The sequence below is a fragment of the Cornus florida genome, unplaced genomic scaffold (assembly GCF_030987335.1).
Source record: "Cornus florida cultivar Cherokee Brave unplaced genomic scaffold, ASM3098733v1 CherokeeBrave_3.0.0_Hap2_Chr07, whole genome shotgun sequence".
NCBI classification, from domain to species: domain Eukaryota; kingdom Viridiplantae; phylum Streptophyta; class Magnoliopsida; order Cornales; family Cornaceae; genus Cornus; species Cornus florida.
Genome location: NW_026775577.1, coordinates 43,625,058 through 43,650,773, shown reverse-complemented (window position 1 = coordinate 43,650,773; position 25,716 = coordinate 43,625,058). Strand labels below are relative to the sequence as shown.

Below are 25,716 nucleotides of genomic sequence, written 5' to 3'. Positions count from 1 at the left end.
AAAGTGCTATGTGAAGGTATGTTGAATTGTGTAATATAAAATCTTTAAATATGTGTATTAATTAATTTGTATGAAAAACATGCCTAATGTATTAAATTCTATACCTTTGGTGCTTATTAATTTGCTAGAAATTACTATCTGAAAATATGTTGAATTGTGTAATATAAAATCTTTTATTGTCATTACATTGGAAAAGTATGTGATATTCATGCATAGCATTGGGCATGAAAAATGGGCAATGTGATTGAAGTGAATGAAAAAAAAATGGTTTTTGGGGAAATTTTTTGATGAAAGGTTTGTGAAAAACCCGGTCGCCTATGAGTTGCCTATGGGTCCGTGGCGTTAATGTGACCTAGAGAAAACTAGGGAGACTGCCCTAACGTGGTTGAGTTAATTAGGTCCAAATGACGCCCTGAAGTTGCCTTGTGGTCAGGAACAGTTAGCCAATCCTTCTCTCGTGTCGCCATGGAGTTGCCATGAGACGGGTTGCATTAACGATTTGGAAAAATGATGACGGAAAATGTTTTGAAAATGGGGAACGGCATTACATGACACTGCATCCCATAGCATGACATATTTCATTCATGACTTGGATTATTAATGTTGCTATTATGGTTTTGTTTTTTCCGGAAGTGGTATGATCCCAATTTCTTTATTCCTATTTCTTGTTTGGATTTACGGGGTCAGAAGAGGTGTATCTTAGGTACCACCTACTGAGTAACTTTGCTCACCCCTTATTATTAATATTTTTCAAGATACGGAAAGAAGGTGGCGAACGACCATCCACCACAAGTTTAGACAAGATTGGAGATTTATATATATATATATATTGTTTTAAAACTTTAATATTTTGTAAATGTAATTCTTGACTATTCTATAAAACTTTAGTATAATTTGTATAATGTTGTAAATTATGAACTTTTGATTTCAACTGTATTTCATGGACTATAGATTGATGTAATTAGATTATGTTCCTTGTAAAGGAGTATAAGACTAGGTAGTAGAGTGGCGCTTCCATATTTTTTTTATTGAAGAAATTGGAGGAAAGGGACTCTTTTTATATGTATATTGTTGTTTGAAAATATTTTATATTATTTGCGTTGTGCGTTGGGACATGATAGATTAGTTTATGGTTACATTTTTTCTTTTATGCATTTTAACAGGTTGTGGTAGGACCCTTTTTAGTAAAGATCATTCCAAATTTTTTTTTTTTTTTTTAATGACTGGTAGCATTTTAGTGTCGTTACAGACTAATCGGATCGAATTCAAATTGGATCCAAATCAGGATCAGGTCCATTGACCGGTATACCCAAAGGATGCATCCTTACACCAATATGCTCCAGTTTGCCTATAAATACCCACTACTTGACTGCCATTTATTCCATCACTTTTTTCAGATTGCTTCTCTCCCTCCCTGGACTTTAACCCAATCCATGTGAGTTCAAATTATGGGCAAGTGGTCCGAGCTAGTAGACCAAAACTGAGCCATATTCATATTAATCCGAGCCATTTTGTTCGGATTGCACCCAAATCTTTATTTATATAGTGTAGATAGGTAGATGTATTTTTGAGTCGTACAGAGTAAGAATTAACAAGCTTGACTGGAAATATGAAATGTGAAGAACTTCATGTAGCCTAATCTGGAATAATAATTATTGCTTGGAAAAAGTACCATTACTATCCCACTCGTTGTAGGATTACGTTTGATATGCCCATTATACAAGAATTTTATTTTAATTTTCTTCCTTTAATTTTATGTTATACCTTAATAGAAAAGAATCATCTCTAGATCTTCAGGGAAATAATATTAAACAAGACAAGAAAGAATAATATTCATATTGAACAACAATAAACAATAATTAAAAGTAAAACAATACAAAAAATGACTCCACAAATCAATAAAAGTAAAATCTCTCACACAGACCAAGACAACAGATACATATCACATGCTCTAGTTGGGAGAAAGATGAACAGAGTTGTAGCATTTCAAGGGCTAGTTTTAGATGGAGGTGGTGAGAAGAATGGAATTGTTGGCATTGTTGTTGGGATGGTCGGGATTGAAGGAATTGTGGTTGGAATGGTTGGGATAGTGGGCAGTGAAGTAGCTGGCAGTGGAGGCAGTGACACCTTAGGAACTGTGGGCATGGTTGGCAATGTTGGTAGCGCGTTACTTGGTAATGGTGGCAATGTGGTCTTAGGCAGTGTAGGCATGGTTGGTAGCGGAGTACTTGGTAACGGTGGCAATGTGGTTTTAGGCAGTGTTGGCATGGCAGGCAATGGAGGCAATGTTGCTTTAGGCAGAGGTGGTATTGTTGGCATTGTAGGCAGTGTAGGTGTTGCAGTTGGAGAGCTTTGCAAAAGGGTGCGCGCTGCGAGGCTCATATGGATGCTTGAAAGCGATAATGCTACAATCAAACATAGAATAAAAGAATGCTTAGAAGCAGCCATAGTTTAATAGTAGTTGAAGGTAACCTTGATTTTTTTGGAAAAAACTGTACTGCAAGTTTTTTTTCTGTTGAAGGAAAACATGGACTCGTGGGTATATATAGAGAACAAATGTTGTAAGGATTCTTAAGATTTGGTAGGATAAATGTGTGGTTGATGAGATGTGGTTGACCTAAGTGAGGGAACTCTTGTTAGTTCACCTCCCAAGCTTTGACTCGTAGCAAAAACAGAAGTGCTAACTCACCAAGCCATCTTAAACAGAAAATTAGTTATGATTTATGGGCCTTATGACTCATCAATAGGCCAGTGGGGGAATTGAACAAACTTTAGGGAGATGTTGTGGTTGCCCATCAAATGAGTGAGCTTACATGTGTCATTGGTCGGCGTGTAACTATAATAAAATGATTGGTAATTCAAATAGCATAATGTACTTGTTGACATTACAAAATTGTTGCCAATCCTACTTCACGGAACAGATATGCAAATATGCTTCTCTCTTGTTTGTATAAATAAAAGCAATAATATATGTAGACACAATTTCAGTCCAAGGGCACAACTTTATATGATGTTATGAACAACAAAGTTGATTAATTTGCAGTAGCTCGAAGGGTATGATATCTACCCCTAGAAGAAAATGTCGAGTGTTTGGGACAATATTATGAATGTGTGTGTACAATTTGTTTAAACTTTAAAAAAAAAAAAAAATGAATCTAATGTGACGATAACTAAAAAGATTTAATGTCCTATATTTTAATAAATGTTATACTTTATTCTTTTATGCATTTGTACGTGTTTTCTATTCTAATAAAATAAACTACAAAGTTAATAGGAGAAAATATTCATGAGATGTCCAAGTGTCCATTTAGAATTTAAAATCAGTGTTATCGTAATTTATTTATTTATTTATCTATTTCCTCTGTTGAAATTATCACCAACCCTTGTCTCTAGCAAGTGAATGTTAGTTGTGCTACGTGGAATGGGTGTGAAATAAATCTTGAAAAAATAACATAGAGGGGGAGAATAGGGTTAACTTGTCATTTTGTCCGATTTTTGCATATTTTTAACCTAAATAAAACCAAATAACAAACCCACAAAGTAAAAATAAAGTGCAAGTAAAATAAATAGAAAGAGATTGACACCGGAATTTTTAGCGTGGAAACCCTATTGGAAGAAATCCAATGAACTTCGGAAAAAGTCACAAACACTTTCACAGTCTCGAGTGAAATGGTCCACTACCATTGAAGCAGAGTACAATAGACTATGTGTCAGGCTCACACCCACTCCACTCCATGAAGAACTAGTTGCTAAACACCTTTGGCTTTGCAACTACCCCATTCAAACTCTTCAGGCTTCAAGCTTACTGCTCAATCCTTGTAAAAAGGTTGCTGGAAGAATACAAGCACTCTGTGAATGCTCTATCCCCTTTGTAGCTTAATCGAATAATCCTTTCTTTAAATATGAATTTGAAAAGGCGCAATGATACCCCGCTTTTCAGAACGGAATTTATATGAATGCTTTGATTCCTCAAACTATGATCAGTATGAGAACTGTTGAGAGAGAAATAGACAATATATTTTTGTGAAATTCTCTCAATACAGAGAACCTTAAACATTGATGTATCTATAGTGCCTAGTGTAACGAGTGGGCACTTGTTCACTGACCAAAAAACTTAAGTTATTCGATAGTACTGCATACCTGGCCCACTCATTTATACCCATGTCACTTCCTATTCGGATCCGATGTGGGACACCTCTAACATTCTTCCCCACTCGAACTCGACCCTTATTGTAGTTGAGCCACCCTACCTACCCAGGGTGGGAACCCAAATTCTTTCAAATCAGACACTTAACGGGGCACCGAATCAAGAACTAGGTTTGGCTTTGATACCAACTGTAATGGGTGTGTGCTTGCCGAATGAACCGAAGCTTAAGCTATCAGGAAGTACTACATATATACCCCACTCATTTATACCCATTTCACTTTCCATTTGGATTCAATGTGAGATACCTCTAACACCCATCTTGTTACATACAAAGAAATATCTTCTTATACAAAGATTAGTGGTTGTCAACATGATATCACCACCTACTCTAAAAATTTAAGCTTGGAAAAGGTGCAGCTTTAATATTTACATCCTTTAGCATTGCCCCTCATATGTGGCCTTCATTTTTGGTCCAATGTAGGTTTTTCAAATTTTAATTAGGGTGACTATGATGTTTAAAGTGAAGATCCTTACCTTTGATACCATGTTGAGAGAGAAAAAGAAAAAGAGACGATATATTTTTGGGGAATTCTCTTAGTACGAGTACCCTAAACATTAATGTACATATATATATATATACACACACACATGTAAAACACACGTGTGACGTATAAAAAAAGTATAAGAATAATTTATTATATATATATAAATAATAATATAAAAACATATTATTTATTGAAATAAATAACATTATAAAAATTAAAAATAAATTATAAAAAAATAAATATAAAAATATTTTTATATATAGAATTTTTAGTTTAGGATTTTGTTGGTATATTTTGATATAGAATTGTTGTTATGTGTTTATTGAAATAAATTATATATTTTCTTCTTTAATTAAATTTCATGTCACTGGGAACTGCTTACCTTCTTCGCAGCGCACCAGAATGGCACTCGTTGTGATGTTGGACACACCAAGGTACATAAAGAGCTTTTCACCTAGCTCGGGGGCAGATAAGACTAGAGGGTTCTGCATATATTCTTTCAAGCTAGTCAGTGTCTGTCGTTGCTCATCCCCTAGGCCTGCCTTCCATGGCCTCTTATTGTATCGAAGAACTGTTTACAGCGATCTGACAACTTAGAAATGAATCGACTCAGTGCGGCTATCTGACCTGTGAGTGCTTGCACTTCTTTGACCGTTCTTGGTTCTACATTTTTTATCAGAGCTTCTACCTGGGCTGGGCTTCAATTCCTCTATTGTTGACCAAGTGTCCCAGGAACTGCCCAGAACCCACGCCGAACAAGCACTTAGTTGGATTAAGCTTCATTCCATACCTCCTCAACACCCAGAATACATCTTGCAAGTGTTCCAGGTGATCATCCTTCTTCTTACTCTTTACCACCATGTCATCAATATAGGCCTCTACAGTCTTCCCCATTTGGTTTTTGATCATCTTGCTAACCAACCTTTTTTAAGTAGCTTCAACATTCTTTAGTCCGAACGGCATGACTTTGTAGCAATACATTACAAGAAAAACAGTTTTTTACCACGCATTTTTTACCACGGTTTTAAAATAACCGTGGTAGAAAGTATATTTTTTACAAAACCGTGGTAGAAGACCCTTTCTACCATGGTTTTAAAATAACCGTGGTAGAAAGTATATTTTTTTACCACGGTTATTTCAAAACCGTGGTAGAAAAGATCTTCTACCACGGTTGAGAGATAACCGTGATAAAAAATTGTCTTTCTACCACGGTTATGCATGAACCGTGGTAAGAAGAATGCCCTTTCTATCACGGTTTCGCATGAACCGTGGTAGAAAGTAAAACTTTTCCCCCCTCACCGCGCAGGTATTATTCCCGCTAGTAATTGATGAAAACAAATGAAAAAAATTAAAAATTAAAAACCAGCATATAACACAAATTTACGGCTCAACAGACCTAACTCAAATATCTGTCTTCGAAAAAAAGCCCTAACACAAAAATCTTCTTTGATCTGTACATCTCGCAGCAAAGGGGCCTTCCATCGTCGTCTAGATCTCTGTCTCCGGTCACCATCGTCGTCTAGATCTGTCTCTCCGGTCACCATAATCATCTCTGTCTCCAGTCGCCATCGTCATTTGTCTCCGGTGACCATTGTCATCTCTGTATCCGATCACCATAGAAGGGACCCCTAAACCCTAAATTATAACACACTGCTCATAAAGAAGTCACTAAATCCGGAGATTGTTTTTTTAATTTCGCTTTCAGTAAAAAATAATAGGTATCCACACACACTTGCACACACAGTCTTGATTTCATTAGCTATGTCACATACATTCTAGATGACAAACCAATTGTAAAGAAGATTTTTAAATTTGATAGAATTTGACTCGTTCATAATAGCCACTACTTGTGTAAAATTGGGGAATTGCCCCTCCTGTACCTCAATCATCCTAATCCCCCTCCTCCTTATGACTTAAGGAATGATCTCCTTTATTTGGGGATTTGATGTTTTGCATGGTGCGGACAAGTTGTGAGGCCGAGCAATAACTTTATTTTATGGTTAATCATTTTTATTTTCATTTTCCCTATAATCTTAGGATTTTCTTGGAAAAATTTATTGTATTTTTTTCTCTTGAAATCGAAGGTTTATTTTAGCTAGATGAAGCAGAAAGTTCAATTTTTCCTCCATTAGCAATATAGTGGCACTGGTATCTTATATTTGTTCAATTTCTTTATATTTTGTGCAAATATTGTTCGAATGCTCTGAAAAATATATTGACATTGTGTGTGCCTGTGTAGTTTTAATTTGGTCTCTAAAGTTAGATTGATGGTTATTATTATTTGCAATCCTTTACATAAGTGTTGACGAGGCCGCTTGTATACGCCAAAATAATGTAGTGAATGTGCAGTTCAAGAAAAGCCTTTTAGGTCAAGTTTAAATTTATAAAAACCACTACCACCACTACTACTAACGTAGCAAGAGTGAGTACGGATTATCTCAAGGGATTGAGGGTCGTACTAGGTTGAGGAATCAAGATTAGGGTTAGTAGGTCGAGTGATCAAAATAATGATTGGTGGTTGAATTACACTAAGATGCAATTTAAACTAAAGTAAACAATAATGCAATAAGGAGAATAAAAGAGAAAGAGATCTTGGGGATTAGAGATCACCACTAAACATACTTTTCTACACCTTTAATGAATGATTAATGAGAGGAAAAACATGTATTGCAGCAAAGAGTGTGTGTGTGGTTGTTTCAATAAGCATAGATGACAAATTAAGCATATATTATCTAAGCAACATGGTGGATAGCACAACATATCAAATTAAGTCATTAATCCCTTCTTTAAGCTCACAACCAAACACATCACAAAGTTAGATATATATGTTACTTGCTTTCATAAGTATAGAACATCAACAACAAGCATGGATTGTCCTCCCATTTAACAACTACACTACAACTAAGCTAATGACATGAAATTAAACTAATTAAACTAACTGAGAGGTACAATCCATCAAGAAATGAGTATGAACCATCAAATAAACCACAAGAACATGCCATTAAGCATTATATCTTGACAATCTCTAGATCTATAGCATTAATATACATAGACATGCATTAATAACACAAGAAATAGAAACAAACACATGAACATCTATTTTAGCATACATAGATATATGGATAGAATGAAATGATCAATTGGAAACGTTAAACCATATAAATCATTGAATAAACAAGATCTATATATATGAAAGTGTCAAAACATGTATCACAATACAAATCCCCTCAAAAATACATAAATCAAGAAGTAGAAAGCATGCTTAGGGCTAACTCTAGCCCCAAGAGGATGTCTAGCCACTCATGGATGATGTCCTCCGACCCTCAAGGGCAAGGTCCATGGAAAAAATCTGTTCCTTGGTTGATGAAGAGTCTCTAATGGTGTCTCTAGCCTTCTCCCCTCCTTTGCTTCCTCACAAAGTATTATCTTTTCTCTAAGTATATCTATATGTGTAAAAGTGGCTCATATTCCTTATATAGGTAGGTCAAAAATCACCCCCAAATGAGCTGGGCTTGTACACCAATAATCCTCTAATGATTGGATATGAGACAACTTTTAATAAGCTGGAATTTAGATTTTTCTCTGGATTTGGGAAGTTTAATCGATCGAACTTGAGGTGAGATCGATCGAACATGGCTGAGATCTATCGAATTGAAGCTGGATCGATCCTCAATGGCGGTGCTTTTTTAAATAAAAACAAATCTGAGATATTTTAAAGATATTTTTGGGAAAAGGACAAAAGTGGTTAGTAGGGTGGTATAGTTGGATAAGATCTGGCATGTGGATAAGGACAAGAAAGTTTGATCGATTAGAGAATGATGTTGGATCGATCGAACTTTTGGGATCTCTGAAGATGAAATCATGGCCTGGATTTATCTTAGAGTGTTGAGATCGATGAAAGTTGGATCGATCGAACTTTTCTTGAGATCGATCGAAGTTGCTGAAATTCCAACATTTGCTTCCTTTTGCTCTACTTTGTTCTTCTTTGATTCATCCCAAAATTGCTTTATTTCTGCTCTTATTTGGCTGAGTTCGCTTATTTTGGGGATAAGTACCTGAAAATGGAAATAACACGAAATTAATCTAAAGCGGGAAAATAAGATAAATAAATGGACTAAAATGCCCTCGCTTAGGGGGTTTAAATGCGCACTTTTCAGCGCTCATCACACCCCCAAACTTAAATCTTGCTAGTCCCTAGCAATAAACTAGAAAGTAAATGAATGAAATGAACAACTATACAACTACGAACTAGAAAGTAATAAATGGATAACGCCACTTTCGTAGGGAACACGATTGCATTTAGCATATGCAACAAGCGTTTTAAACCTTAGGATACCCCTAGCGGACGAGTGAAGTCTCATGAGGATTTCTAGAAATGATACCCACAAACATTAAGCTTATTCTTTCAAAAGAGGCACCAATATTGCAAACAAGTATTAGGAGAAAACTACCTCAAGTATGTAATTTTTCAACCATTTCCAAGCAATCTCTCAAAATTTCAACATCAAGCAAGCAAGTATGGTCCTCCACACATCAAGAAAATGATCATGCAAATCAAAACAACTCTAGAATCCTTTTTGAGTGGACTGGCATCAAATATGTTGCTATCTTAGCTAACTAAAGAATTAATCACATCCTTACCCTCAAACTAGCACATAAATCTAATACCGATCATCAAGACAAAAAGTGGACCTTTTATTAAAGCTTTATTGTTCTAAGTACTCTTATTTTTTTCACTCGATTTATTTTTTTTATTTTTTTATTTTTTTATAGGATCAAAGATGGAAACATGGTGCAATGTGTTGATCTATTAAGCTTTCTAGCGATTCATGAGGTCGAGCGTTAGGTCAATAACTCCCAAACCAGACGGCTTTAGGACACTAGGTGTTCAAACACTCCTAAAGACTTACAAGTTCAAATTAACTAAGTTACAAATCAAAACAACCTCCATCTAATCATTTCCCACTTCTCACCTTTTGGAAGAAGTCCTCACTTTTTTATTACTTTTGCAACCTTTTTTTATTTTTTATTTTTATCAATTCAATTATTAACCTAGAGTTCGGGCCCTCCACCTTTCGGCGCGAGAAGTTCAGTGCTTGATGAGGCTAGAATCCCGGCTATTTAGTGAAAATGGGTTGTTATCTACCTTTATCAAGAATGAAAGCTTTCAATGCACTACTAGCTCAATTGGGATATAACCAATTCAATAGTCAACAAAGCATGTACCCCACAAATGAATGCTAGTGTGTGCCTGTGCTAGTGTAGAATTCTAGAGTGAATCTCAAAAAAATCACAAAATCATGATGATGTGGACCACAAGTGCAAGCAATATATCAATCTTTCGAAAAATTTACTCCTAAATGGTATCCACAAGGCATACAAGGAGTATTGGACTCTCAAGTCAAGCAATTTTTAAATTTTAAGCAATATAATCCTCGAAAGATCAAAATTATAGCTAGTTATGGGCCAATCATAGAAAATTCACAAATATACAAGTCATGCTCAAAATTTTGAATTTAAAAACAAATACTGTAAAGCACCATTACCCCCAAACTTAAATGGCACAATGTCCTCAATGTGCAAAAAGAACAAAAGTAAAGAGTATGCTAGTGCAATTAAGGCAAAAAATGGCTGGGACAAAAGTATCCAAAGTGGGTGGCATAGTCCCCCCAAACTTGGGATTAACTGTGGTCCTGAAATTTAGCGCTTGGATAAACTCATCAGATAACAAAAGGGATAATAACAGTGCATAGCAGACATGCAAGTGTAAACGGGGATAACAACTGAAAAATAGAGAGAGGTAAAAGGGGTGGTCTTGAAAATTTTGGGCAGTATTCTCTCTCACTGAAGTCACTGGGATGCACCTGATAGAGTCAACCAGATAGCTATAAGAATATGAAAATATGACATCCATACAGAAAACATATATAAATTTAAAAAATAAAGTACAGTACATCCAATATCAAAGCCGACAGACACGGCTACAAAAATAATATAATAGTATCAAAAGTATGCAGATATCACAGATATAGAGGAGGAGTAAGAAAATATGAAAATCATGAAGAAGAAGTAGGACGGGCAGGTCGCGCTCCGCGGATGTCTCTGGATAGATCTCTGAATGCGGTCATGACATCCGTGCGGAGGGAAACAATGTCAGCTCTAATGGAGACAGTCTCCGCACGAATAGATACCATGGCGTCCTCTAGAGTCTGAAGTCGCTCTCTAAAGTTGGGTATGTGAGCAAGAGCCTTAGGTGTGGCTGGATGGGTAGAATCATGATCCTGAGCCTGCTCCTTATCGTGAACGAGTGACCCAACTGGAGAGTGCTGCTTTGCGTCCTCTGCAGGTTGCTCCAAATAGATGTCCATGTGTACGGTAGCCGGATTAACTGGTATATCGTCCGCTGCCGGGCCTGCTGCTGCTGCTGCTTGCTCCTCTACTTCTAGATCCTCTGCGGCCTCTACAGCATCGTCCCTCAGACTTTTGATAAGAGCGTTATAGCTCTTATCCAAGTCATTCTTCTCAAAGGAACAGGCCCCGGACTCAGTCTGCTCCTGTGGTTGGAAGGGATAGCGCTGGTCTCGTAGAATCTGGGTGATGAGATGGCCAAATGGAAAATACTTAGCCCTTTTGGGCTTGGCCTTGCTGATGTGGTAAACATACAGCTTCATCATGACGCTCCAGATGAGCGCTGGGATAGATAGCCAATGCCTTGTATAGAATGCGTACAGAGCTATCAGGTAGTCATTGCGCCTCTGTGTCTTATGGCTGGCCATAAAGATGTTACAGAATAAGACAGAGTTGAAAAACCACAGGTCATCTGGAAGATAAGTCCGGGTGGCATAGGTCTCGCCACCGGCATAGTGACCTGTGAGTAAAACAACTATGTTTGCATAAGTGGCCCTGTAGAGAGTGGGATATGTGTCCTGTAGCTTTGGAGGGAAGACGTGTGAACACTGGCAAGATCTGGACAATGTGTCCACAGTGATGCGGATCGGGTAGCCATCAATGGTGGTCCGCAGCTCCGCCAGGTTACTCGGGGCAAGCCGGAGATTCTAGAAGAACAGCCGGACTAACCTCAGGTACACTGGGTATGAGATAGGGGCTAATATGGCTGAGTTGCCCCTCCGGAAAATATCATCATATGCTGACCGGGTAAGCACCGATCGGGAAAAGAAGTCTATGTCAAAGACCAACTTGTGCGCCACTGAAAGGCGTGAGTATCTGTATAATGGTCGGTCTAGCTCCTGGGCTGGCTGAGCTGGCAGTGGTGGTGGAGATGGTATGTGCTCAACCTCAGTATCACCGTGTAATCTGCTGTCAGATAAGGGAGACCGAGGTGGAGTGGGCTCCTGAGCATGAAATGGACCGGCCTCGTCATCCAAACTCGGCTTGCCCCTACGGTGATAGTGTCTGCGAGCTACAATCTTGACCCTAGCCATAGCCTGCAAAATAAAAGGAAAAACTTACAAAGGAAGTCAGTGCCGATATAAAGAATTAAAGTACAGTTCATAGAGTCATGTATGTCAAATAGGATAGATAAAACAAATAGGAAACATGAATCTATGCAAGTGACAAGGAATAAGTGATATGATGTGAAACATGCTAGACAGTATAAGTATGAAATGCATCCAATGTGGAAAACACAGGCATTGGGCATGTATGAGATAGCATAAAATATGAGAGATAGTGTGTGAGATGTGTGAAACAAATCTGTGAAGTTCGATCGATCACAAAAATGTGAGATCGATGCAAGTTCGATCAATCAAGAATAAGTGAGATCGATTGAATAAAAAGTTCGATCGATCGAACTGTGAAGTGAAACTCTAAAAGTCACAGATCTGTGACGTGGATGGCATGGGGCCTTCACAAACATGGTCATGGGCCCATCAACACAACAAATCAATCTATTGGGTCACTTGGTTCGGCCTATATTCCAAAATCAAATCAAAATCACGAAAAATACAAAAGCATATATACATATATATACACATATATACAAAGAGCTCAAAGCTTCATCAATGGAGTTATTCATCATGAAAACAACTTAGATCTATCCTTTAGAGCATGTATGCATCAAATCTAAGCTTGAATCAAAGAGATGAGGTTCGGATCTCACCGGAATCAAGAGAGAGGTGGAGATGCGAAGGGTGTGAGATTCGAAACAAGATTCGAGAGGAGAGAGAGTGATTCGACGCCTGGGATGCTCGCCGAAGATGGCGAAGAGTTAGGATACAGCGGCGAAGGGGGAACGAGGGTCTGAGATCGATTCTTGTTGAATCGATCGAATGACCCTGAATCGATTTTTTAAAAACATTCCCTTGCCAGTTCAATCGATCGAACTAAATCCTCAGATCGATCGGACTGACATCATTCTCTCCTCTTAAGTGATAAAGTATTTTTGTGATTTTTGAAAAAGTAAAATAAATAAATAAATAAAAAGAAAAATATTTTTAAGGATTTTTGAAAATTATTTATTTATTTAAATTATTTATTATTTTATTTATTTATTTATTTATTTATTATTATTATTATTATTATTTTATATATATATATATATATATATATTTGGAAAATAAAAATAAAAATGACAATAAAAATTAAATAATAAAATATATATTTTTTGGAATTTTTGAAATTTAAAACAAAGTCAAAATTGAAAAACAAAGAACAAAGATCGATCTCCCTAAGATCAATCACAAAATACCTTCGATCGATCAAAAATGTATAGAATTAAAGAAGTGTTCGATCGATGAGACAGATAGGCTTTTGGATGCAGGTGGATACAGATTTAAAATTTTTCTAAGTGTTGGAACTGAAGATCAATCCAAGATGAAGTTGGATCGATCGAAGAAGTTTAGATTGATCTAGGAACAAGTTCGAACGATGGGACAGAGAGCTGAAATATGCAGGTTTTGTTCGAACCATTGGACAGAGAGTGATTTGGATGCAGGTGGGAAGTTCGATCGATCGAACTCATTTTGAGATCGATCGAACTTATGAAAAATGCTCAATTTCAACATAAAAGTGCATGCAATCCTAATCACAATTCCTAGCAATGCATATGAACCCAAAGCCAATATCTAGACTTCGCAAGAAATGAAATTAAAGATAGAAATGAGGGAGGGATAGGGTTTTGATACCTTACGAAATGTCTTGCTAGTCTTTAACATCTCTAGCAAGACGTTGGGCTCTTTTAGCCCAGATCAAAAATCTTATAGTGCATCCCCTCCTCAATGGGGTGATAAGTGCTTTGAACTTCACCCAACAAATGATTTTTTAAGTAACTTGTTGGATTAAGCTCAAAAGACGTTTTCGGTCCTTGGTCAAAACAATCTTTGGGCTTCCACGCCCTTTCAAAACAAGATTTTGAAACAACTTTCTTTGGTTTCAAGTTTAAGATGGAATTTTTGGAACTTTGGTCTCACACAAAAACTCAATTCCTTCACATTTAAGGTCATTACATTTCTCCACAACATTCACTTCTTCATGCTTGTCAAATGAGTTAGGGGTTGGATTAAAAATATTCAACTTTACCTTCATGTGGCCAAATGAAATCTTCATTATCCCCGTCCAACAATTTATGTTGGCATTCGCGGTTGCCAAGAAAGGACGGCCAAGGATAATGGGAATTTGGCTCTTAGGATTTGGAACCGGTTCCGTGTCAATGACAACGAAATCAACGGGAAAGAAGAATTTATCAATTTTAATCAATATGTCCTCAATGATACTTCTAGGCTTTTTGATTGATCGGTCGGCAAGTTGTAAAACTACCGACGTCGGTTTCAAGTCTCCTAAGCCTAATTTGACATATACCGAGTATGGAAGAAGATTAACACTTGCTCCTAGGTCAAGAAGAGCCCGATTAATGATATGATCACCAATGATGCATGAAGTGGTAGGTGAACTGGGGTCCTTAAACTTTGGAAGAGTATTATGCTACAAAATTGAGCTTACTTGCTCGGTTAAGACCACTTTTCTAGGTGCTTGGCTTGTGTTCTTTCTCTTTTGGGTGCACATGTCTTTTAAGAACTTGGCATAAGCCGGAATTTTCTTGATTGCATCTAAAAGTGGAAAATTGACTTTCACTTGCCTAAAAACTTCTATAATTTCATTTACTTTGGCCTTTTACTTGTCATTTGAAATAGATCCTTTTAAGGCATCCGGGAATGGAGCTTTTGGCTTAAAAACCTTTTCAAAAATTTTCTTTGAAGTCTCTTCAACACAAGAAGTTTTCAAATCATTTTGCAAATTTCTCTTTTCAAAATCACTTTTCAAATCACTTTTCAACGTATTCTCATTTATATGGTCATGCACATGCAATGAAGGAGGAATATGATATGAAACAGGACGGGTGTCAACTTTTGGTTGCACCGGTTCACTCTCTTCATTGGACACACCCACTTGGTTTTCCACAATCTTTCCACTTCTCAAGGTAGTCATCACATTGACATGCTCTATTGTGTGACCTTCCGATGAGGAATGAGTCTTCACAACACATTGTGGCTTTTGTGGGGCATTCAAAGGCATTTACCCTTTCTCTCTTGCATTTAAAATACTAGCTATTTTTCTCTACTTGGGTTTCTAGCTTAGCAATGGATTGAGAGTGAGAATGAAGCAATTGTGTGTTTGCCTCTAAAGTGCCCAAAGCGGTCAAAACTTTCTCTTCAAAAGCGGGACTTCTAACATTTCCTTGGGAATATGATGGTTGATTAGGAAAATAAGAATTAGATAATTGGTTTCCTTTAGATTGGTATGATGATCTAAAATCTTAGGTACCTTGGCCTTGCATTAGAGGTGGAATGTATTTCCCTTAAAAACCGCCTTGGGGAGGGTTTGAGCCTTCCTCTTGGTTTTTCCAAGAGAAATTTGGGTGATTCTTCCAACTAGAATTGTAGTGATTGCCATAAGTATTGTTCCCTTGATTAGCAAAAACAACATTTGCATGTTCATGATGCTCACTTTGTACATATCCATGGGGATAATTGGAAGTAGAATGTAAAACACTTGAACAAGTCATACATGTCTCATTAGTTGCATGATAAGAATGGTTAGGGAAGGAAGATTCTTGATTCGCCGAGTTTTGGTTGATCAAAAATTGATCAAACCTTTGAGATAATGATTTCATCTCAGCGGCAATTTCATTGGAGTGGTCGACTTGATGTAAGCCAACACTCTTCCTACCACTAGAATTTCTACCATTCTTCGTAGATAAAGTTCGATGCAAAGAATTTTCATTCATGCTCTTATAAAGACGCCACACGTCATCCTCATGCTTATTAATGTAAGAGCCACCCATGGAAGCATCAACCATGCCCTTGTAATTATCCAATAAGTTCTCAAAGAAATATTGAACTAATTGCCATTTGGGCATGTCATGATGTGGACACTTCATAAGCAATTCATTAAAGCGTTCCTATGCCTCATGAAATGTTTCCCCATCCCCATGTGAAAATTCCCTAACTGAAGTTCTCATGGCATTGGTCTTAGAAACCGGATAGTACTTCTTCAAGAACTCCTGTTGCATTTCTGCCCAAGAAGTTATTGAAAAAGGCTTAAGATTGTTAAACCAATATTTTGCCTTGTCTTTAAGGGTAAATGGAAAAAGTTTAAGCCTTAAGACCTCTTCCGGTATGTCCGTGTATTTCACGGTGGAACATATTTCAAGAAGCTCATCCAAATGTTTGTAAGGTTCTTCACTTGGAAGTCTATGATAGTTAGGTAGCATTTGAATGGTTTGTGGTTTGATCTCATAGTGGTGTGCTCTAAATGGTGGCAATTGGATGCATGTGGGTGCATTATATTCATTAGGCACATAGTAATCTCTTAAAGTAAGGGGATGATTAGCAATTGGAGGTGGAACATGGGCACTTTGATTGCCTTGAATGATGGGAGGTGGTGTAGCGTAGATTGGCCTTGGCATTCCCAATAGGACTTGGCCTTGTTGTTGTGGTGGATGAACAAATGGTCTCGGCATGTCTAATGGAACTTGCATGTTATCATGATGCACATTAGGGTGGAGGATACCTTATTGGTCTATGTGACCAAAGTCCTCCACATGGTCCTCATTGTGTCCTTCTATTGATGAAATGGATTGACTAGAACTTCTTCTTCCCCTAGGGTTTCGAAACAATGGATTCAAGATGAAAATTTAAAGGGACAAGAGTGGGTCTCAATGATCTACGACCATGCATGCACAATGCAACACAACAAGAAATAATGACAAACATTTCACCTTCATAACAAGTCAATAATTAACAAACTTCCTCCACATACAATGTTCCCATACTCCCATGCTTTAACAATATACAAGAAAAGTAAATTGCCTCCACACAGGCTCACGATTTATCTAAGAATTGAAATACAAGCCTCCACGCGGGCCGACGATTTAACTAAGGGTTTGGGTAAGAAAAAGCTCACAAAGGTCATTTAGCACTTCAACTCCAAATTTTTAGCTTTTAGCTTAGCAATTTTTTTTATTTATGATTTTAGCCTTTTTCCTTGCTTGCTTAACTCTTTTGCTTGGATGTTCCTATGTTCACCTTCTTAGCCCAATACTCCTAGTCAAATAAGAACCAACACAATAAGTAATAAAAATTGAAATGAAAATAAAGTAAAGATACGATCAAAGGAGTACTAATTCCTAATTGATTCCATAAATACGACGTTGCCAATCAATCAATCCCCGGCAACGGTGCCAAAATTTGACGAGGCCGCTTGTATACGACAAAATAATGTAGTGAATGTACAGTTCAAGAAAAGCCTTTTAGGTTAAGTTTAAATTTATAAAAAGCACTACCACCACTACTACTAACATAGCAAGAGTGAGTAGGGATCGTCCCAAGGGATTGAGGGTCGTACTAGGTTGAGGAATCAAGATTATGGTTAGTAGGTTGAGTGATCAAAATAGTGGTTGGTGGTTGAATTATACTAAGATGCAATTTGAACTAAAGTAAACAATTGTGATACCCCTCGGATCTGAGACAGGGGTTGATCAGGCCTAGGCCCAAACCCGAGGGATATCAAACAATTAATATTTTAAAACGAACACATATGACAAAATGAATTTAAAAAAATAAAACATAAGAGCTGAAAGAAACTAAAATATAAAATCCTTTAATGTTAAATATACTTAAATCCCAATAATCCAAAACCAATCTAAAGACCTCCATAAGTTAAACAACTCGGGAATCCATCTCTAGTGGACCCCTAATAAAAAAAATCCCAACTGAATGAAAGGAAAACTAAAGATAACATCCAAATCCAATATCTGGAAGGAAATCCTACATCGTCAATAGAATGGAAGATCGTCTCTGCTCAGCACGAACAAGCTCAAGCCTGGAACTGACGTACACCTGAAAAATAGAAGTAGGTCAGGTCCACGAACAAGTTCTATCCTACTATAATCTAAGCAGAGACTCGATACGCATGTACATACTAAATAGTTCAATAATAACTATTAATCCGTATATAAATATATCCACACTACTGGACTCTTGCTAGAACTATAAAAAGGGTCTTAACCTGAATAGAAGGCATCACACAATACGCACCTGAGTGGGCATGAGCACCTAAACCTAAATAGGGTATACCTCAACCTTCACAGCCAGTTACCCATCCAATTGCATCTACGCACCCTAACCGTCGACACTGAGACTCAAGCTCATGACACGGTATCATAAAAATATATCTAAACTCCGTTCCTAACCATCCACAAGAAATCCAGTAAGTCATTCGGCGCATTCAACCGTACCGACTTATATATACAAGGAGGATTGTATTTAATAACCCGTGCCCTTATTCCAAAATAGGTAAGACTTAGCAATTTGAGCTAATCCAAACCTAGTGTGACACCATCCCATACCGGTGCATACAATCCCATCATCCAATAGTTGACAAAGTATTTACAATAACACTATCAACAAGTCCCTACTAGGTATAGTAAAGTAATTATCAAACATACTTTAATTAAACCAGTTGATAAACATACTGACCATATAAATGTCAATCCCGAGAATTCTAAACTAAGCATGACAAAGTAGTTTAACAGACATGCTTTAATTAAATCAACACAGAAACCATAACCTGATCACACCGGACTGTAACTGTATTATAATTCCATTTTCAGTTTCCATATAACCAACAGAGCATAAATAGATATTGTTTAACTCAATTCCATGGCATGCAAAAATAACTATAAGTAATTTATCATACTTGTAGTTTTCTGTCCAACAAGTTTATGCACTCAATTTTACAATAAAATCTTAGCACAACATAGACTTAAAACATGTATATGTTTTTATTCTTGCACAGACATATTCCATTAACAGTGAAGTAAGCTCTCACAGAAACTTCTAATAACATTAAGAAATTTAATTAACCAAAACCATACCTCTCTGCAGAACACTTAAACTGATTCCATACAATTTTAACGTTAGATGCTCTGAGTGTAGCTTTATAATATTCTGTTCTTGGCAATTTAAATTTACTCTAAACCATTCCTCACAGTATTTAATTTCCATTTAAAACATAGGAAATCAACCCCTATGAAGCCTTATCACTGCAATTGGAGAATAAGCAAAACAGAAAGTAAAATACCAAAGAGAACACCCATGGAGCAGACTCACCACCCTTAAATCTTAATTCCCACACCAGTCCACTATTAAATCATTCATTAAAGTATTGAACTCTCTTAGGAAAAACTTAGAAACTTCATAACCAAGCCTCTATCTCACTGAAAACCAAAAGAGAAGCCAATAGAAAGAAAAAAACGGGAAAACAAAGAATAGAGTAGGCTCCAAAAACACTTGGAGCCGCCTCCAAGTGACTTGGAGCCGCCTCTAAGTCCAAAGGAGCCGGCTCTAATCCCAAAAGGAGCCGGCTCTCTCCTTCTTCTTCTCCGTGTTCTATTTTCCGGCATCGTCTACTCCTCCGGCGCTTCACTGTGTAGGTTCCTAGAAACTGTACCTAGATCCCAGTATGTTCTAACCCTTGTTTCAGTCCTTATTATATCACTAATGTGGATTAAACAGAGAACTAAACAAGAAAGTTCAACTTGGAACAGTTTAACACAAGTATATCAGATTCTGTTACAGTTAAACTTTTAATCAAGTAAACAGACAAATTTTTTTATTTATTTTAAACATATAAATCATCCTGAAACTATTTAAGCATGCAAAGAACACGAAGTCTAAGGGAGAGATTTAAGACAAAACTTGCCTTACACCGACGTTCGTTTAAATTTTCCGGCGAATCTCTTCTTCGTTTTCTTTCTGTTTTCCTGCCGTCTCTAAAACTGCTCTCAGACTTACTATGTTGTAATCTTCTTCTTAAAACCCTACACAGGCATCCTAAGTGAGTATTTATAGGCCACACTAATCCTAGGTTCCCTCAACCCTAATCGAATTTGCTCGGCCCATACAGAAATTTAAGTTAAACAATGACGGCTACTGTGCATACCTAAAGGAACTATATAATAGTCACATTTAAAAATCTAATTAACTAATTTACTTTAATTACCCATTAACCAAATAAACTAAAAAAACATTTAACAAATAATTAAATAACACACCTAAGCAACTAAAATGAAATCAAATAAACAAGTCAACCAATAACTAATTCCAATTAAACCAATTAAAACATTAAATAAAACAATTAATGAAAAGAAAACAATTAAAGCATTAAATAAAATTAAAGCATTAAATAAAACAATTAATTAATACCGAGACTATCCTTTTGAAACTTAGGGGTATTACAACAATAATGCAATAAGGAAAATAAAAGAGAGAGAAATCTTGGGGATTAGAGATCACCACTAAGCATACTTTTCTACACCTTTAATGAATGATTAATGAGGAGAAAAACATGTATTGCAACAAATAGTGTGTGTGTGGTTGTTTCAATAAGCATGGATGACAAATTAAGCATATGTTGTCTAAGCAACATAGTGGATAACACAACATATCAAATTAAACCATTAATCCCTTCTTTAAGCTCACAACCAAACACATCACAAAATTAGAGATATATGTTACTTGCTTTCATAAGTATGGAATATCAACAACAAGTATGGATTGTCCTCCCATTTAACAACTACACTACAACTAAGCTAATGACAAGAAATTAAACTAATTAAACTAAGGGAGAGATACAATCCATCAAGAAATAAGTATGAACCATCAAATAAACCACAAGAACATGCCATTAAGCACTATGTCTTGACAATCTCTAGATCTATAACATTAATACACATAGACATGCATCAATAACACAAGAAATAGAGACAAACACATAAATATCTATTCTAGCATACATAGACATATGGATAGAATGAAATGATCAATTGGAAACATTAAACCATTCAAATCATTGAATAAACAAGATCTATATATTTGAAAGTGTTAAAACATGTATCAGAATACAAATACCTTCAAAAATACATAAATCAAGAAGTAAAAAGCATGCTTAGGGCTAACTCTAGCCCCAAGAGGATGTCTAGCCACTCATGGATGATGTCTTCCGACCCTCAAGGACAAGCTCCATAGAAGAAATCTGCTCATTGGTTGATGAAGAGTCTCTAATAGTGTCTCTAGCCTCCTCCTCTCCTTTGCTTCCTCACTAAGTATTATCTTTTCTCTAAGTATATCTATATGTGTAAAAGTGGCTCATATTCCTTATATAGGTAGGTCAAAAATTACCTCCAAATGAGCTGGGCTCGTACACCAATAATCCTCTAATGATTGGATATGAGACAACTTTTAATGAGCTCGAATTTGGATTTTTCTCGGGATTTGGGAAGTTCGATCGATCAAACTTGAGGTGAGATCAATTAAACATGGCTGAGATATATCGAATTGAAGCTGGATTGATCCTCAATGGCGGCGCCTTTTTGCATAAAAACAAATCTAAGATATTTTGAAGATATTTTTAGGAAAAGGACAAAAGTGGTTGGTAGGGTGGTACAGCTGGATAAAATATGGCATGTGGATAAGGACAAGAAAGTTCGATCGATCAGAGAATGATGTTGGATTGATCGAACTTTTGGGATCTCTGAAGATGACATCATGGCCTGGATCTATCTTGGAGTGCTGAGATCGATGAAAGTTGGATTGATCGAACTTTTCTTGAGATCGATCGAAGTTACTGAAATTCCACCCTTTGCTTCCTTTTGGTCTCCTTTGTTCCTTTCTTTGATTCATCCCAGAATTGCTTCATTTCTGCTCTTATTTGGCTGTGTTAGGTTATTTTGGGGATAAGTACCTGAAAATAAAAATAACACGAAATCAATCTAAAGTGGGAAAATAAGATAGATGAATGGACTAAAATACCCTCGCTTAGGGGGTTTAAATGCGCACTTTTCAGCACTCATCAAGTATCTATGTGCATGCATAGTGTTTGAGAAATTGTTTAGATGAAAATTTGTGAATTCTTTAAGTTTTCATTAAGTTTTTGAAATGGAAATTTGATCTCCAAAGAGAAATATTAGGCTTGACTTGTTTATGATTGAGGTAGATTTGGTGCAGGAGAAATTTTAGAACCAGATTTGGTATATATAGGGTGAGACATAAAGGATTTGTTATGTGAACTATAATGAAAGATATCAATGAATTTGCTTCCAAATTGGCATCTTTGTAAGCAAATAATAAAATGATGCTCAAAGTCTTAGTAAGGGAGCATACAAATTTGAATAATTTGAAGAGTTTTGGCTTATCACATGTTAGCATTTTAAAACTTGATGAAAGGTTCAAACTTCGAAGGCAATTGAATGTCTAATATTAGAAATTATAAGTGACCAATATAGCCAACTTGTTGGCTTCAGGGAACCTTGCATACTAATAGTTTGATGATTATTTTAAAGAATTCTTTATTATTGATTCTCAAGATTACTATTGTAATACTACTTTGTCTTTTAACAAAATTAACAAGCAAAATTTTTAGAGCATATATGATCAGAATCAGAGCATATAGGATCCAATGTTTAAATGATTTCATGTGACTGAAGGATTCTAGTATGTAATATGAGAAAAATTTTATAGTCTTAATTGTGTAGTAGAAGTAGGTATTTAAGATTAATTGAATAACCAAAAAATATATTTGTTTTAATTTTTCCTTCTTCTATCATTAGAGATAAATATTTTTTCTTGACAGGTGCATTTCATCAATTGGCTTCATTTCTTCAAACTATGTGATATACCCAAAATGTAAAAAAACTATGCTTGTTCTTTTTTATAAATGTTCTCTTACTACAAACACATTGCTTTGTGTTGTGTCAAATGTAACTCTTGCTGGGTTTGTTTTGCCCTTGTGCTTTGGGCTGTCTCATGGGCTGTTCTTGTATTTGGTTAGCCCCGGCTAACTTGTATTATATATCTTATTATCTTACAAAATTGATTTTACCTTTCAAAAAAAAAAAAAAAAAAAAAAAAAAAAAAAAAGTGTTCTCTTACTACCCTAATAATAGTTGTTTCAAGTAAGAATGTGTTTAGAATTTTGCATTTGCACTTTCTTACCAGCTATAAGATTATTTTACTATCTTCATTACCATAAAATTCATGAAGTTCAATTTTTTTTTTTCTCTACTTAAGGGAAACACGATCTTCATTGATATGACTAAAAACCTGTGTCAAAACATATCTAGATATTCACTGCATAGATGGTTCACCAAAATTTTTATATTTGTTTAGTTTTATTATTTATTTATTTATTTTATAATTCTTGTCATGGAAGCACATTTTTCATCCGAATTTGTATGAAGCTATTGACCTAAGTTTTGGGAGTTACATTTCATATACGATTTTTTGAAGGATCTCTTGGTTATTGAATCTTTGGAGAAGTCATTTGGAATTTTTTTTATTTTTTTTATTTTTTTATATTTGTAGTTTGTCATAGTACCTATTAAATATGTTGTCATTTTATTCCCTTCTATTAAATTATAATTTCATTCTGTTTGGGATTGTTGCAATAATTCCTAATGTTATGCTTGTTTTATTTAGGGATCACATTTGTAATGCGCAAAGAAATCTACATTTTAACACCCTTAACAGTAAGTGTTTGCTATTATTTCTATTCTGTTTTAGAAAGCTATTTCAACAAGATGAGACATCGATTGTTTTTGTGGCCATTCAAGTCAACACAATTTGACTTTTCGGCCTATCTCCTTTTCCCCTTATTACCTATGAACATTGAAATAACTGCTACTGTTTAGAACTTTTACTTCCATACCAACTTAATGTAGGACAAGTGTACAGAAACATTCTCCTAAATCCTGACATGAAATTTGATGTTAAACAACAATAAAGAGCACTTATTATTTCCCTTTTTTCTGTGCGCAAAGGTTAATGAAGATATGTATTTTCAGTTAAGGACTAGGTGCTTGGGGACTTTAATTAGGTAAGGAATGTCAGGATTTCATGTCAATTTTTTGCCATGACTAGTTCCCGTGGATATTAACTTTTGGCTGGTTTCATAGTGTTGGGTTTTTTCATATTTTAAAGTAAGAAAGGTGTTGGACTTGTCAAATATGCTTTTTTAGGGTATGAATAAAAGCTAGCAAACTCATCTATAAAAAAAACAAAGACTAATAACTCAATGCAACGTAAAATTTGATCAGTGAAACTCGAAGTGGGACGTGTCTTGAAAATTAACCAATCACTTATGGATTGCATCACGTGTAAAATTTTTGCTTTTAACTTTATTATATTTTAACTAACCCTTTTCAGAAATCCAGAATTATGGCAATGAAATGGATAGTTGATCTTTCTTTCTATCACTTTTGCAGATGAGGTCTACCATACTGTCAATAGTGGTTTGAGAGATTTGCCTGCAGTTGAGCTATCTACACTTCCTTTAATACTGAAGGTTCAAACTGATTCTTTTGTTCATTTTTTAATGCAATCTTAGTTTTCATTTTCTTCTTTAAGTGTTCTTTTTTGTTATTTATTTCTCAATCCTTTCTGCCATGATCATAATGGTGCTGATTAAAATATTTATGGATTTAGCTACTTCTTCTTGTTGCACTGGTTGCTGACTTCTTCTTCTTCTTCTTCTTCTTCTTCTTCTTGCACTAGTTGCTGACGTTAACTGCTTTTAGTGGTTGTATATCTAACTATTGACCTCTAATTGCATGAAATTTTCTTACACAAATTTAATATATACACGTAAGTAATTAAAAAATCTTTCCCTTAAGCTATTTCTTGCCTCTCACGTCTTTAGGGATGCGGGCCGGGCTACTTGTTCATGAGAAAACTAAACCCCTTAAGCTGTCCATCCAGCCCAGTTAAGGCCAACCATTTCGTGAATGCAGTGGCTGATGAAAAAATGGCTATTTTAGAGGATTCGACATCATGAAAGAACAACTGTAGAGCAGAGGAATATATGTTAGTCTTACAAGCAGATTTTGTTGACACTTCTTTCAGCATCATTAAAGTAGCTGTTTCCTATATAAAATTACTCCTCCCTATCCCCTTCCCTCTTCCTTCCAATATTCATTCTTCCCCCTAGTACCAATCACAACTTAAGAGCTTAGCTTTTGATTATGTACAGTTTTAATGAAGTTACTAATTTTAGTTTCAAAATAAATGTATCTCCATCATTTATTCAGCAAATAATAGCATTACCTTAAATTAAACTTGGCATCTAATATAGTTATATATGTCAGCATCAAAGTTGGAAAAGGCTTGAAACTTAATGCCTTATAAAATATTAGGCGCAAACAATTCCTTGTACGTGTAATACATACATAACATTAATTAAACTTTATTGAATTAATCCAAAATTTTCAAATAAATCTTTGATATGGATCTCCAACATATCCCAAGTGACACAAAATGTTTTATATAATTAACTCATGTAACCCGGCGTACGACTAATCAACAGGACCGTGCAAAGCGCTGCCAACACGGATTGAGTAAGGTTTGGACTTATAATTTATTGAGAAAAATTCTCTTTTATGGTATTTCATGAAAATGTGAAAGATTTATTGTGTATAATAAACAATTAATGAGTAGAATTGAAGAAATTCCAAAA

General features: G+C 35.8%; 1 protein-coding gene, 1 long non-coding RNA gene and 1 pseudogene across 2 annotated transcripts; all 3 read left to right on the top strand.

Moving 5' to 3' along the window:
• Window positions 1-1,966: 1,966 nt before the first annotated feature.
• LOC132316636 (uncharacterized) lies at window positions 1,967-2,455 on the top strand. Its single transcript, XM_059815108.1, has one exon. It carries the CDS (start codon window positions 1,967-1,969, stop codon window positions 2,453-2,455), a length of 489 nt encoding a protein of 162 aa, XP_059671091.1.
• A 3,899-nt stretch (window positions 2,456-6,354) lies between these two features.
• LOC132267654 (uncharacterized) lies at window positions 6,355-25,030 on the top strand. Its single transcript, XR_009469036.1, has 3 exons — window positions 6,355-6,410; window positions 23,685-23,734; window positions 24,470-25,030. It is a non-coding gene; the product is annotated as an uncharacterized LOC132267654 (long non-coding RNA).
• Window positions 16,065-16,163, top strand: LOC132267784 (small nucleolar RNA R71; annotated as a pseudogene).
• Window positions 25,031-25,716: the final 686 nt, after the last annotated feature.

Bases quoted from the DNA above. Each gene is read 5' to 3' on its own strand.
- LOC132316636 (XM_059815108.1), top strand. From the start codon at position 1,967: ATGAACAGAGTTGTAGCATTTCAAGGGCTAGTTTTAGATGGAGGTGGT.